The 14,782-nt window shown below is 37.1% G+C and overlaps 1 protein-coding gene across 6 annotated transcripts in view; it reads right to left on the minus strand.

Moving 5' to 3' along the window:
• Positions 1–12,351, minus strand: part of LOC104893644 (vacuolar sorting protein 18) — a 60,242-nt gene extending 47,891 nt beyond the window's left edge. For 2 of the 6 annotated variants that reach the window (XR_007270332.2, XM_057395104.1), the window contains exons 1-5: positions 12,001–12,351; positions 8,634–8,825; positions 7,924–8,136; positions 5,667–5,806; positions 4,642–4,737 (exon numbers count right to left, since the gene is read on the minus strand). Coding sequence is in view for 5 of the 6 variants with exons in the window: in XM_057395104.1 (XP_057251087.1) it covers positions 4,642–4,737; positions 5,667–5,806; positions 7,924–8,136; positions 8,634–8,796 (612 nt within the window). In the remaining variant the exon portion in view is untranslated. Of the gene's footprint in view, positions 1–4,641; positions 4,738–5,666; positions 5,807–7,923; positions 8,137–8,633; positions 8,826–12,000 lie in introns of those variants that run through there. The other 4 variants (XM_048637450.2, XM_048637449.2, XM_048637451.2 and 1 more) reach the window with 4 other exon arrangements.
• Between the last annotated feature and the right edge of the window lie 2,431 nt (positions 12,352–14,782).

A 14,782-nucleotide genomic window follows, 5' to 3' on the forward strand; every position in this document is an offset into this window, starting at 1 on the left:
ATCCAAAGTGGCATCCCTCTCCAGTAAGGACGCCTCCAATGCACTGACTGCACTGACTGCACTACTGCCTTTTTCATATCTGAGCAACAGGGGTGGGTCTCTGCCATATAAGGCCTTGAAGGGAGTGAACTTGGTTGAGGCATGGGTTGAAGTATTGTACCAATACTCTGCCCATGGTAGCCACTGAGCCCACTGTTTAGGCTTCCCTTAAATGAAGCACCTCAGATACGTTTCCAAGGTCTTATTGACCACTTCTGTCTAGTAGCTAGGAAGCCATGCAACTTCACCACTTCTCTAATAAACACCATAGCTACTGTATAGGCAGTAAAGGGGTGTGTCAGCCCTACAAAATGACTATACTTAGTGAGCCTATCCACCACCACTAAGATAGAATCATAACCCTTGGACTTGGGAAGACCCTCAATGAAGTCCATGGAAATGTCCTCCCATACTTGAGTGAGTATGGAAAGAGGTTGTAGGAGACCAGCTGCCTGCACATAGAGTGAAATAGCCTTTTCATCCCTGGCCAATACCATTCTTGAGCAATTCTTTGATAAGTCTTAGAGTCTCCAGAGTGACCTCCCACTGGTGAGTCATGGTAGGCTTGCAAGAGAATAGGAACAAGATAGGAGTGTTTTTGAATTACCATTCTTCCTTTATACTTCAGCAACTCAGCAAGTCCTGGTCCAATGCATACCCCCCTGGAACTGTCAGCCCTTCCTTCAAGCTGCTAGTGATTTGTGTGATGAATGGGTCTATCTTCATTTCCTGTAAGAGTTGCTCCCAAATTCACAGAAGGTGTGGTTATGGCCATTTGCAGCAACAAAGGCCCTGGTTATTCCCTGGATAAAGCGTCTGCTACTCTGTTATAAGCCCCGGTTCTGTAACATATCTCAAAATCATACCCCAATAACTTGCTGACCCATTTCTGATACTCTGAACCAATCTCCCTCTGCTCCAACAAGAACTTCAAGCTCTGCTGGTCAATTTTCACCACAAACTTCCTCCCTAGGAGGTAATTTCTCCACTTCAATATAGCAAATACAATCGCCATCAGCTCTTTTTCATATATAGACTTTAATCTAGCCCTTGTACCAAAAATTTACTGAAGAAAGCAATAGGGTGCCCTGCTTGGCTAAGGACTGCCCCAATACCAAATCCAGAAGCATCAGTTTCTACTTCAAACATTTGTGAGAAATTAGGCATGGCTAGGATAGTAGCTTGACTAATGGTTGTTTTGAGTGTGTTACAAGCAGCAGCGGCTTGGGTACTCCACCCATAATTGTCCTTCTTGAGGTGTTCAGTTAAGGGTTGGGCAATCTGAGCATATCCCCTTATAAACTTCCTATAGTAGCCTGTGAGGCCTAGGAATCCCCTGAGTTCCTTCAAATTTTGTGGCACTGGCCATTCTATCAGAGCAGCCACCTTGCTGTGGTCAACAGCCACCCCTTGCGCTGAAATGATATGGCCTAAATAAGCCACTTCCTTCCTCCATATCTCACATTTTTTACCATTTGCAAATAATTGTTGCTGCTCCAGCAAACCTAACACTTGTTCCTAGTGAGAAACATGTGACACTTCATCTTTACTATAAACCAGAATGTCATCAAAGAACACCACTAAAATTTCCTTAAAAAAGGTCTAAACACATTGTTCATCAAGGCCAAAGGTCATTAGCAACCACTCATAATGACCCTCATGGGTTCTAAAGGTTGTTTTGGGTATGTCACTTGCCTTCATTCTAATTTGGTGATAGCCTGAATTTAGGTCTAACTTAAACAGCAGCTTCATTTAATTCATCTAACAGTTCATCTATAACAGGGATAGGATATTTATCAGGTACAATTATTGAGAGCTCTGTAATCCACACAAAATCTCCACGAGCCATCCTTTTTCTTCACTAGGAGAACTGGGATTGAGAATGGGCTATGGGATGGTTGAATGATCCCTGCGTGCAGCATATCCCTAATTACCCTCTCCACTTCATCCTTCTGGGAAAATCTGTAGGGCGGGGCCTCACACTCATCGAATCTGCTCCCTCCTTGAGCGTGATTGAGTGTCCATGCCCTCTCTAAGGTGGGAGCTCAGGCATGTTAAAGACCCCTTAGAATCTGCTTACCTCATGTTGTAGGAAGTCAGCTACCTCCCCCACAGCCTCCTTTGCTTCCCCCTCCAGAAACTGACTATCCATCAAATTACATTCCACCAACAATCCTTGCTTCTCCTTCGTTAACACCTTCAGCATAGCCTTTAGGGAAATCCTTGACCTCCCCAAACTAGAGTTACCTTTCAGAGTAACGGAGTCAGGTCCCACCTGGAATTTTTGAGTCTTCCAATTAGTGGTCATTCTCCCAAGCTTCTCTAACCATTGGATGCCCAATATTAGATCTGAGTTTCCTAATTGGAGTGGTAAGAAATCCTCCATGACTGTGATGGCTTGTACCTCTATCACTACCCCCTTGCATTCCTCTCTTCCTTGTACTGCCTCTCCTGTACCCAAGGAAACCGCAAAGGCCTTGGTATGTGTTAAGGGTAACTGTAGCTTATCCACTAAATCAGTGGAGATGAAGTTGTGGGTAGCCCATGGGTCTACCATTATCACAACTTCTTGTCCTTGAATAACTCCCAACATTTTCAGAGTCTTTGGGCTAGTGATGCCCATCACTGAATTTAAGGACACTTCAGGGCTCAACTGTTCCTTGTTTCTTTTCTCCTTGCTCCATTGCCTCTCCTTGCTCCATCGCATTATGGCCATGTCAATCTCCTCTTCATATTCTCGAGCTCAGCTCTCTCCTCTTACACTTGTGCCCAAGTCCCCAATTTTCATCACACCTATAGCAAGTCCCTTCTCTCTCTTAGCTTGCAACTCCTTCTCACTCAACCTTCGAAGTACAGTAATAGGTTTAGCCACAGGTAAGGTTTGGTGGTTGTGTTGACTCGAAGTGTTCCCAAAGACCTCGAGCCACTAGGAAAACCTACTTGACTCTTATTGTAGCTCGTATAGTAATAAGGTCCAGTGTTAAATGACCCTTTTAAATTACTCTGGCCAAACTCCCTTTTTGTGAGGCCCAGTTGAACTTGTTTTCTACTTTTATGGCCAGATCCATGGCATGCAACCTGACTTCAGTTCTTATATCAGCCAGAGTCCTTTACTGAAGTTTCCCTTCACCACTTCCTCACGTATTCCGGTCAACAGTGCGATAAGCACGATAAATTGCTTCGGTAATCCTCCATTGTTCCCTCTTGCACCTGTGTCAACCACTGCTCGTGGAGACTTCCGGCATCGAGTGGCCGGAATTGTCGAAGCAACATCCCCTTCATCTCTTCCCACGTGTTGATGGGTTTGCGGGTTTGTTGTTCCCACTGATACCAAAGGAGGGTGTCACCTTCCAAGCCAACCACCACAGCTTCCACCTTCTCTTCCTCACTCAACCTATAGAAGTGGAAATACCTTTCAGCCCTCATAATCCACCCAACTGGGTTGATTCCTTCAAACGGTGGCAGATCCAACTTCTTATACCTCCAATTGGACTTGCCACATGAGTCTCATCGAAAATCCCCTTCTCTATAATCGTCACCGTTTCTCCTTTCCCCCTCCATGAAATTACTACCTCTTCCCATGCTTGTCATTCCCCGAACAGGAATGTTTCCTGCGATTTCCTCGCTCTCTCTTCTCCTTCGTTCACCTCTGGTTCCCTAGTCGCCATTTGGAAACGAACTTCCGCCTTGGAATTTCGCCTGATCTTGCTTCATCTGGGCCACCAAGAGATTTTGATCTTCTTTGCCTCGATCGATTCCGCCCTCCAACCATTCAGAGGTGGCCCAGAGGTCCTTCTTAAATTGGTTAGTCATCTTCTCCAAGCTAGTGGTCAGCTGTTGTAACCTTTGAGCTACGTCATTCACCTCCGTGGTGACCTCCTCTGTAATAATAGTGTTCTTCAGCGAGGCTACCTCACCTTCCAACTGGTCCAGACTTCGAGAATGGGTTCTAGTCATCATTTCCCGATAATGGAGCGAACTTGCTCTAATACCAAGTTTGCTAAGAACTCAAGTAAGCAAGAGTAACAAGAGAATAGTGGCAGATAGATATTATATCGATCTAAGAACTCAGGTAAGCAAGAGTAACAAGAGAATAGTAGCATATAGATATTGTATCGATTAACAAAGGAAGATAATCAAATACAACCCACACTCATTTAAGAGGATGTGGAGCTCTCCAAATAACTTTTCTCACTCAATTCTCTGGATACCTCTATTACATTCTTCCCCCTTATTTATAAGCTACTAGAGAGGTGAATACATCCCCCCTTACTAGAGCATAATTCTACCCCCTAACAGAATTCTCCTTCTCCTGAAAATATCTATAACTGAATTCTTAGTGACGTGTCAGAATCTCTCTCCCCCTCATGAATCGTCATTTAGGCTTGTGACTGTTACGCCCCTCTTCTTATTTCTTCAAGTATAAGTGAACCTGAGTGATGGTCTTGCACCCTGGCTGCAAAGGGCCATTCATTCGAGAAGGATACAACAGCAAATACATAGAGAGAAAAGTAGAGAAAAGAGAGAACAAAGAGCAAATGAGGACATTAGAGAAAGAGGAAAAGTATCTAGTGAAACGCTATAATCAATGCTAAAGCTTACCTCCAGTGACCCAATCCCTGTAAAAGAGTAAAGCCGCCTTGGAGTTACTGCCATCACATAATATCTAATCCCAGTGCTAATGCTAGCTATTTCCATCTGCAGAGTCAAATCATAGAAACAAATCAACATTACCTAAAGATTTGCTTTGAGCATTAAATTTTCAATACTTTGAATTTCAAAACAAGGTTACAATCATAAAACAGCTAATCCAGTCAGCCCTTAAGCAATTCATCTGAAAAAATTGGTAATATTTGGATTCAGTATGCTGTTCCATAAAGAAAATTATATGATTTCATTTCCCATTTTAATGCAATTTCCCTACTCTGATTAACTAAAATAAAAATCAGTTTCATTGGGAGACTAAATCGTTAAGACAGACTCATCTGCTCGAACTAAAGCCTTGATAAACAAGTTCCAGTCCCTGCTACTATTTCTTCAAGACAGAATTAATTATTCAATCAAATGAGTGTATATTAGTAAAGGTGGGAGTTTTCGGAAAATCCATGGAAGCCATTGCATGAGAGCCACATTGCACAGCCATAATAGAGAATCCTATGGAAAGGCCCCATCTATAAATATCATAAAGATGCAAGGAACAACTCTATTTAACACACAAAAACAAACATATAAAGACCAATTGCAGGACATTCTGCATATCTTTCCAGCCACTCTTAAGTTGGCCAAACATGCTGACTTCAACATCCTCACATAATCAACATAACCAATTTGGAGGTTCTAGATAATGGATGGGCAAGGCACCCTCGTTCACTACTACCCAAAAGCTTATATTGAAATTGAAGCCAGGATAAGAGGGAACCAAATGTAAAAAGCCTATAATGACAGAGAAGCTGTTTCCAATGAATCCTTAGTCCAATATACAACACCTAATTACTACTACTCAACGAAAAAGAGGTCCAACCAGCTTAATTAGCCATCATTTATAAACCAAAAGTCAAGAATGACGAATCCTATATTCCATTAGAGATAGACATAGATGGGCACCAACAGCAAATCCCAAAAACTACCTGTAAACCCATAAAAGCTTCTGGAAGCTCCGTAAGTTCATAAAGGAGCTTTATGTATTTCTCTCTTTTATCCTTCTCATCCACAGCCATCTCATGAAGTTGACCATTATCAGTACCAATAATGATTTCCTTTGTGGATGCTACATTCATAACAGGAGTAGTGAATTAGAAATTGAAGTATGCAGAAAACCAGGTACTATATAACAGAAACCAAATCCAAATCAACAAACCCTTGCAAAATAAGAAGTTGGCAGAAGGCACAGGTATAATGTAAGTAAATTTTCATTTGAAACCAGTGGAACCAAGTTCAAGAAAGTGACACGGGTATTGTGTAGGCATCATTGTACTAATTATAAGTATATTTGAATTATATAAAATGTTTACACTTTAATGTCAAAAATAAGAGCAACAAAACTATTACAAATTTATTAAAAACAGATCTTTTATATATAAAGTACATTGAATCCATATTTTCAAGTTGTATGGAAGAGTCAAATTGCTTCAAATTTAGCTTGATGTTTGAGTGACAGATTAGATCATCATCAGATTATTCATTGGCAGCAACAAATTGAGGGCATGGGAAAGCCAATTAAAGAATCCATCTAATATTAAAAACGACAGCCCCAAAAGACCCATGTCATTTACTCGCTCTGTTTCTTTTTATCTTTCTCACTTGAAATCTTTACACTATTCATACTCATAGAGAATCTTCTCAATTTTTCTCAATTCATAAGAAAAAACATTGTCATGTTAGATTTGTCTCAATTCGTACTTTATTAATATTCAATTGTTATAATTTTTACTAGGATTTTTCTAACCTATGCCACAAGGCATAGGTTAAAAGCATCAAAAATACTACATAAGATATCATATACAAAAAGTTTCCATTTCCAAATCCAATCAAACAAAAAAAAAACTTACATGATTATCTCTATCTTAAGTATCTATCCTTATTTATTATCCGCAAATATAATCTTGTTGTTTTATACAATCTTTTAATGAAATCTTGAAGCTCTTAAGCTATGCCTTGTGGTATAGGTTAGAAAAAAAAAATTACCAATATACAATGAAAGATATTTAAGTTCAAAGAGGTGCAATGGGAGACGTGCACAGGAAAGTGATAATGATAAAAAACACATGGAGTAATATACTCCCTCCGAATCCTAAAGATCCTCCCTCTTTCCGCTTAAGTGCGTTTCCAAAAGATCCTCCCTCTTTTACTTTATTCCTTATTTGGCAAATTTTTTTCCCTTTTTACCCTCTCATGCCCCTATCATACGATCCACTATTACATTATTAATTCAATTTTACTCCCTTTCTCTCTCCTACTTTAACCCTTTTTTATTTGTTTATTTTTCCTTAGCCTTTCTCTCTCCTACTTTACCCACCACAGACCCTACACAAATTGATCCTCCTTGGTATCTGTAGTAACAGTAACAAGGAGGATCTTTCGGAACCGGAGGGAGTATAAAGAAAGTCGCAAAGTTTCTTTTTGATTTTCTAAAAACAACCAAATAATTTCAGCCTTTCAGGTTACTATTCTTTTGCTTAACATGATAATTGCACTTAAAAAAATTAATGTTCTAAACTTTCGTGCTAATTTCAATCATTCAATACATATAATAAGAGTCAACTCTCCAGCTACATTTTGTTTTATCTTCTCTATACAGTACTAGTTACACATTCCCTTATCAGGGAATTTTTCTTGATCCTAGCCTGAGAAATGCAACGATAATCTTCGACGAGCTAATTCTAATTGCAGCTCTTGACAGTTTCCTTTTCTTCCTCTCTTAGTTGAGTATCTAAAGTAGAATTGTATGAAATATATTTTATGTTGTGTTTCATTTCATTCTATATGTTTGTATTGCAATGTTTACTTTTTTTCGTTGGATTACCCTAATACTTTACGATGTTATCATTTGTATTCTGTTTCTATCATAATCACCAGGTGTTTATCCATAGTCATTCCTCTATTTTCTTATGTAATATTATTATATCCATCTAAAACCTCAAACAATAATTGCAAATGCAATATTTGTACTCCATATAAAACTCAAAATACAATTTTTCAAAAAAGTAGTTAAACCAAGACATTACATACCCGTGCTTTAAGAAGGTCAAATATCTAGAATTTACTTATTCACTGAACAGACAAATAATTGTTTGTATCGGGGCAGAGAGGGAGAGAAAAAAAAAGCACCTTATTTGTTGGGGATGGGAGGAGTTATGCATCTTATAAGGAAAGCAAAAATCCTACCTTCTGCAATATGCTGTCTATTCCAAGCAACAGCATTGACAACAAGGCCTTTCAATTTACTCAAAACACGCGGTTTGCTCCATTTTGCATGTATGTAGAATGTATCAGCACCTCCATCACCCACAATTGTTGCAATACAGTGGCTACCACCAGGGTCCACAAAAACTCTGTGGATAGACTGATCACCAGTTCGACCACCAGAGAGATCAATTCCTAATTTACAGCTGATATAAGAACTCCACATGGACTACTTGAGCCTTAGTCTAATAACAAGAATGCAATTCTCTTATTAAAAATGAACAAAAGATTTTCCTTCAAACCAGTAGTTTGACTATGAACCTATATCCCTATAAATGTATCTAAATTCTAAATCCTAGCACATGATGTTCACAACCGTCAACATGGTAAACTGAAAAGTCCATGTTTCTTGAACTGAAAATATACCCATCAATAAGCACAAGGCATTATAAATCTGAAGAACAATATGCTTCTGTTCTGTTCACGTCGAAAATCTGTGAGCTTGACTGAATTTATTAGACCCCATCTAAAGTAATTTAAACATATATGAACATATATGAATATTTCTTCTGTTCTGATTGAATTTGATAGTCCTTACCTGAACATATATGAACTTATATGAACTTTACTCTAAGCTTTGAAAAGCTATATTTTATAAATGCGATAAAAACCAAGAGACCACAGAAACGAACCATAAGAGTCACCGAGTCCAAAATCATGCCTGATGATCCACCCTTTACTGGTTCCCCACATGGTGACATCATTACCAGCAGCCATACATGTGACAACTCCATGTCCCTTGGCAGCATGTTGTTCGAGAAGATCTACCGTGAAAACCTTGCTGCCTAAATCCATCTTAATATCCCAATTCAAACCTGAACATTCTATGTAGGCGGAAAAAAGCAAGTTAATAAACAAAGAAAAGGTTGATCAATATAGGTACATAATCTGGGTACCAAAAACTCTCATCTCCCCCAAATTGTTCATCGCAAAAGTTATCACTGAAAGTTTAAATGTTATTGTACACAATGATAAAATATTGGACCGTCTTTATGCTGAAAATTAATCGATTGAAGAAGAAAATAAGGAAATCTATTTGCTACCTGATTTTATTCCAATTTCCAAACATAAGTGCTATATACGGCCGAAAAAAAAAAGGCTAAATACAATATCTAAAATTATGCCTAACTTAACCATGGTTAATTTTAATTTTTTTTTAATAAAAGAAAAAGATAATCCTACCGTACGCATAGCAAGCATAGCGGTATGTTACTTCAATAATAATAAAAAGATAATGCAGTAGCTTATCTACCCTACGCAATAAAACTTATTATTTGATGTGTAAGCAATGTAGTAGCAGCATAGCAGAGTGAGGTGATGTGTAATTTTAAAAAAAAAAAGAAAAACTTCTATATACTTAAGCTCCCGTGAACCCCCCCCCCCCTAATCAATAACAATAATAATAGTAGCTTATTATTGGTAAGCAATGCGGTAGCTTATCCCCAAAAAATTTAAAAATCTTGTTCTTCTTCTTATCTTTTTAATTGAGATTAACATACTTTGACTTAACAAACACTAAATATTATAAACTGCTTTTTATAAATTTGTTAAAAAAACTTATCCTCTATATTGGTTACTATATGTTAAATTTCATAATATAATTTCACAACTATTACTCAGCCCAAAGCAAATTTGAGAATATAATTTACTCACCACAAACTGATGTATTTAATCTTCTAAGATCAAATAACAAGTTGCGGAAGCTAAGTATATCAATCACAATTCGAACCAAGTAACAAGGATAGTACTTAGATTATTCAATGATAAAGGCAAAGCCACCACAAGGAATAAAACTAAGGGTTTGAATGCATAAAGGCAAAGCCACCAACACTCAAGAGGATTTGTATAAACACTCAATGTTTAAACTAAACTCACGAAATTCTTATTAAAATTTGTAAATATTTCGAACTACATAGACCCTTATTTATACTAGTCTAATTAAGCTAAACCTAGTAGGCAACAAACAACTACTCCTAGTAGACACAAACCAAACCCTAACAGGCTTAGGACAAGTCCCTAAGTCATATACTCTCTAGACTCTTTGAATCATGTAAAATCCATCGTTTTAAGAACGTAGGTAAAACCATGATTCCTAATGCAAGTAGAACTAGGAAAGCAATAAAGATATGAGTTCTAACATAACTAGAACTCTACACACTTCTATTTGACATCATGACTCATGAGTATCCAAGAACAAGGATCCACATTATCTCATGAGTCATGATGTCAAATAGAAGTGTGTAGAGTTCTAGTTATGTTAGAACTCATATCTTTATTGCTTTCCTAGTTCTACTTGTATTTGGAATCATGGTTTTACCTACGTTCTTAAAACGATGGATTTTACATGATTCAAAGAGTCTAGAGAGTATAGGACTTAGGGGCTTGTCCTAAGCCTATTAGGGTTTGGTTTGTGTCTACTAGTAGGAGTAGTTGTTTGTTTCCTACTAGGTTTAGCTTAATTAAACTAGTATAAATAAGGGTCAATGTAGTTCGAAATATTTACAGATTTTAATAAGAATTTCGTGAGTTTAGTTTAAACATTGAGTGTTTATACAAATCCTCTTGAGTGTTGGTGGCTTTGCCTTTATGCATTCAAACCCTTAGTTTTATTCCTTGTGGTGGCTTTGCCTTTATCATTGAATAATCTAAGTATTATCCTTGTTACTTGGTTCGAATTGTGATTGATATACTTAGCTTCCGCAACTTGTTATTTGATCTTAGAAGATTAAATACATCACAAACACTTTTCCCTTTACCACATTAGTACTCTGTAGTCTCTCGACCCATTTTATTATTATACTTAGGCTTCAACTATGGAGGTTGCTTTAATAAATAATAATAACAGCAGTTCGGTAAGTACTTGATTGTTTAAATTTCAAATTTATTGTCATATTATTCAAAGTGGTAAGTCATATTTTATATTTTTCGGGTTGCGATTATATGTACTAAAATGGGGAATAGAGTCATTTGTCATAATGACCCCCGAGGGGGTTCATTTGTCATAGATGACCCCGCCCCCCAAAGAGGCAGCACCCCAGACATAACCACTTACCCCTTATATCATACAAATTTAGAAATTTAAAAACTTGAAAATAAAAGTGAAACTATCCTAGCTAAATTAACAGTATGTGATTAAACCTTTTATGTCACTTTAGCTAGAAAATTTAGGTAAAGTTGTTTCTAATTGTTGCATTTGGCATCTTCTAATCATCAAACATGCACGTTTAGTTTGCACACATGATCAATATTTTTGTAGCATTTTATCAATCAAATATGGAAAAAGGTTTAGTATGATCATGTTGCATATTTGATATTGATCGATAGTGATTTACATGTTCAATCAGGATAGCAGCGTAAACGAGAGTGCAGTGGCGGAGCCAGGATTCTCAAAGTGGGGGGACAAAATCCGACTGTCGAGCATTCGGGAAAAAAAATACAACACAAATTGTTTAATACTTAATAATTTACATTTAAAGTTCCAATTTGTGTGTTTGGGGACATCCATATCAACATCATGTGTTTGGAGAGAACTAAATAAAGGAGATTCATTTTGAGGTTTAACTATGAGCAAGTGAAGAATTTTCTTGAGATTTCATTCTTTTAAAGAAAAATTGTCGAAGATCGGGTTGTTTTTCCTTAGCCTTGGACTTGATAGAATTAGGTGAATGTGAATCACTTGACATTTCTTATTAAATTGATAAATATTAATCAATTACATATTAAAGTAATTAAACAAAACTATTTAATGTTTCAATTATAAATCAACTCATATTTACAATTTCCTTATTAGAAATTCGAAATTGCAAGTAATAATTTCCTAAATCATGAGTTCATGACCAATTCCAAACCAACAACAAATCAATCAACAACCATAAATCCACAATCACAAATTCACATTTCACAAGTATCATAATTCACAACAACCAAATAATGTAAATATTACCTTAAAAAAAACTAAAACTAAAACTAAAACTAAAAGTTAGGGTTTAGAAAACTCACGGACTCACACAATCAGTGAGTGCTGCTGTGCTGGGCGTCTCGAGAGGTCGGCGACGGCGAAGGACGTGGGCGGTGGTGGTGGCGGCGTCGCTTCGTGGCTTCGTTCCTCTTCGGCTCTTCCTCACTGCTCGTGACTCCTTGTTCGAAGTTCGTGACTTGACTGACTTCGTTCCTCTTCCTCAATCCTCACCGCTCGTCGTCGTTACTCCGGCGAATGCGAAATCGCGGTCGACCGCCGTTGTTCCTCCGCCGCGAGTTTAGGGTTTCTTTTTCAGTTTCTCTCTTCCTCAGTCTCTCTTCCTTTCATTGAGTTTCAGCGTTCGTTTCAATATCATTTTCTCTCTCTCAACTTAACCGTGTGTATTTGAGATGTGAAAGGGGTGGTCCTTAGAGCGTTCCCAATGGTGATGGGTTTGATCACCAAATTTTCCTACTTACTCATGTTTTGATCATTTCATGATCAAATATATCACCTCCACTCCACTCATGAACAAAAAAACCATCAAACTCCACTTTATCTCTCCTACTTTTCACTACCCCACCTCAACTTTCTCTCTCCTATTTCTCTTTCCTACTTCAATTAATAATATAATTTACATATTAAAAATAAAAAATGAATCATCTTATGATTACTTAAAATTATACTCCCTCCGTCCTCTATTAGTTTACCCCTTTCTTTGGGGCACATTTGCCGAGATACTAATTTGAACCTTAATATCTCTAATTTTCGATAAGCAAAAATTACAAAAAGTTGATATTTGGATAATACACATTGAGACGAATCCAACAAGATCTCACATGACTATATTTTTCCTTAAATACAAATTACAAAAGATAGTCAAAGTAATGTATGTGAATAGTGTCAAAAGTCAAAAGGGGTAAACTAATAAAAGACGGAGGGAGTAATAATTAATTATCAAAAATTAATTATCATTATTGGGTTATTATTAAATAATAATTAATTACAAAAAATCAATTATTATTATTATCAATTTTTTCCTCTTTTTAGGTGAGGAGGAGAAGGTAAAAAATTATAGAGAAAAATGATGTATAAATATTTTTAGAGAGAGAAAGGTGAGGAGGAGAAGTGTTTTTTTTTGTTCTGAAATATATCAATATGGGTATCATTTTATAGAGGGGAAAAAAATATGAATTTTGGTTTTTTTTTTTATTTGAAATAGGAATTTTCTGGGAAATTCCGTGGAAATTTCCACGAAATTTCCCAAAAAAACACAGCAGCAGCCACGTGGCAGCTTGCCACTGGCTAGCTGTGTGTGACAATGCTCCTTTTATCTTCAATTTACACGGTTCACATAGTGATGAGTTTTTTCACATGGTGAGCAATGATATGTTTTGTCATTTGGTGATATGTTTTATATCACCAATGGGATGCATGTTTTTTTTGTTCAACCCGAAATTTCTGATTTTGGTGATGGGTTTGATCACCATTGGGAGTGCTCTTATAGAAAATTTATTTTTTTAAAAGAGAATCGTAATAAGAAGAAAGGAACGGGAACAAAAAAAAAAAAAGCATTGTCCTTTTCAAGTTGTGGGTGCTGAAGTACAGGAAGGTGTTTGGAAGGTTTTTGTGAATGAATGGAGGAGCAAACACAACCACAGAGTAGGTAAGTATAATAAGTGGCATACTTCGGTTGCAAAATGGGCGAAAGAAGAAACATTTTGGTGATTAATTTAACATAACCTGTGCATTAGATGTTTTCCTCGATATGATATGATGCCTTACTGAATATTTGTTAAATTCGAACAATGATAAAGCTCTTAACTTGTGTGGACTTCAAGTGGGAAAAATTGATGCAATCTTGTATTACAACTTTCTTAAAGGTTGAGCTAAGGTTGGATGTGGCTGGAAACTTGTGCTGACTACTTGTGGGGAAAAATGAATTTTTAAGCTCTTTTTATCTATTGATTAGCAATATGCTTCAGCAAGGAGGATATATAATTTGTTTTGGAAATTCAACATGGTAGGGTGTGATGTGACTAGATGGTATAATGTGATTTCTTCCTTCTCGTACCATTTTCCTTATTTTAGTAGTCTTCCTTGTTTTAGTAGTCTTAATATGTCAACAACATTTTGGTGATTACTCATTTTAATGGCAACAACAATTAGAACACAAATTAACATTCAGATAATTCTAAACTCACTCAAAAGAAACAGAAGAACATATCTCAATCAAAGAACAACAAATTCAAATCAAATCAAATGTTCTCAAGAACAGCCAATTCAAGAATCAAATCATGCATCAATAATATGATTCATACAAGAAAACTGACAGTGGTCTACGCTCCCGGCGAGGAGCAGATGCCGACGATGATGTAGAAGAGATGGCGCGTCACACGAGAAGTAAGAGGAGGATTTAGGGTCGGCGTGTCGGACGAAGCGGAGAAGGGTCGTCGGCGTCACCACCGTCGGCTCGCGAAACTGCTGCAGACCCGCGTAATCTTTTGTGAGATACCAACGACGATGCAGAAGAGATGTTCGTGTGTGGTGACTGGTGGGGGTGAGGGTGGGAGGCGGGAGGCGGGGTGGGGGTTTTAAGAAGGGTAGGTTTGTAATCCCCCACATTTTTAAAAGATTTTCATAAATATATTAAGGTATTTATGTAGTTATATTTAAATCCAAATGAGTTTGGAAAATGGTTTGACTTTTTTAAAAAAAAGGGTTGACTATTTTAAAAGTCAACTAAAAATATTTTTCAGGCTTAATAAAACTTGTAATATTTTAATTAAGCATGTTTTAAATAAGAGTTTAATTATTAAAAGC

The sequence above is a fragment of the Beta vulgaris genome, chromosome 5 (genome assembly GCF_026745355.1).
Source record: "Beta vulgaris subsp. vulgaris cultivar EL10 chromosome 5, EL10.2, whole genome shotgun sequence".
In the NCBI taxonomy this organism is placed as follows: Eukaryota; Viridiplantae; Streptophyta; class Magnoliopsida; order Caryophyllales; family Amaranthaceae; genus Beta; species Beta vulgaris.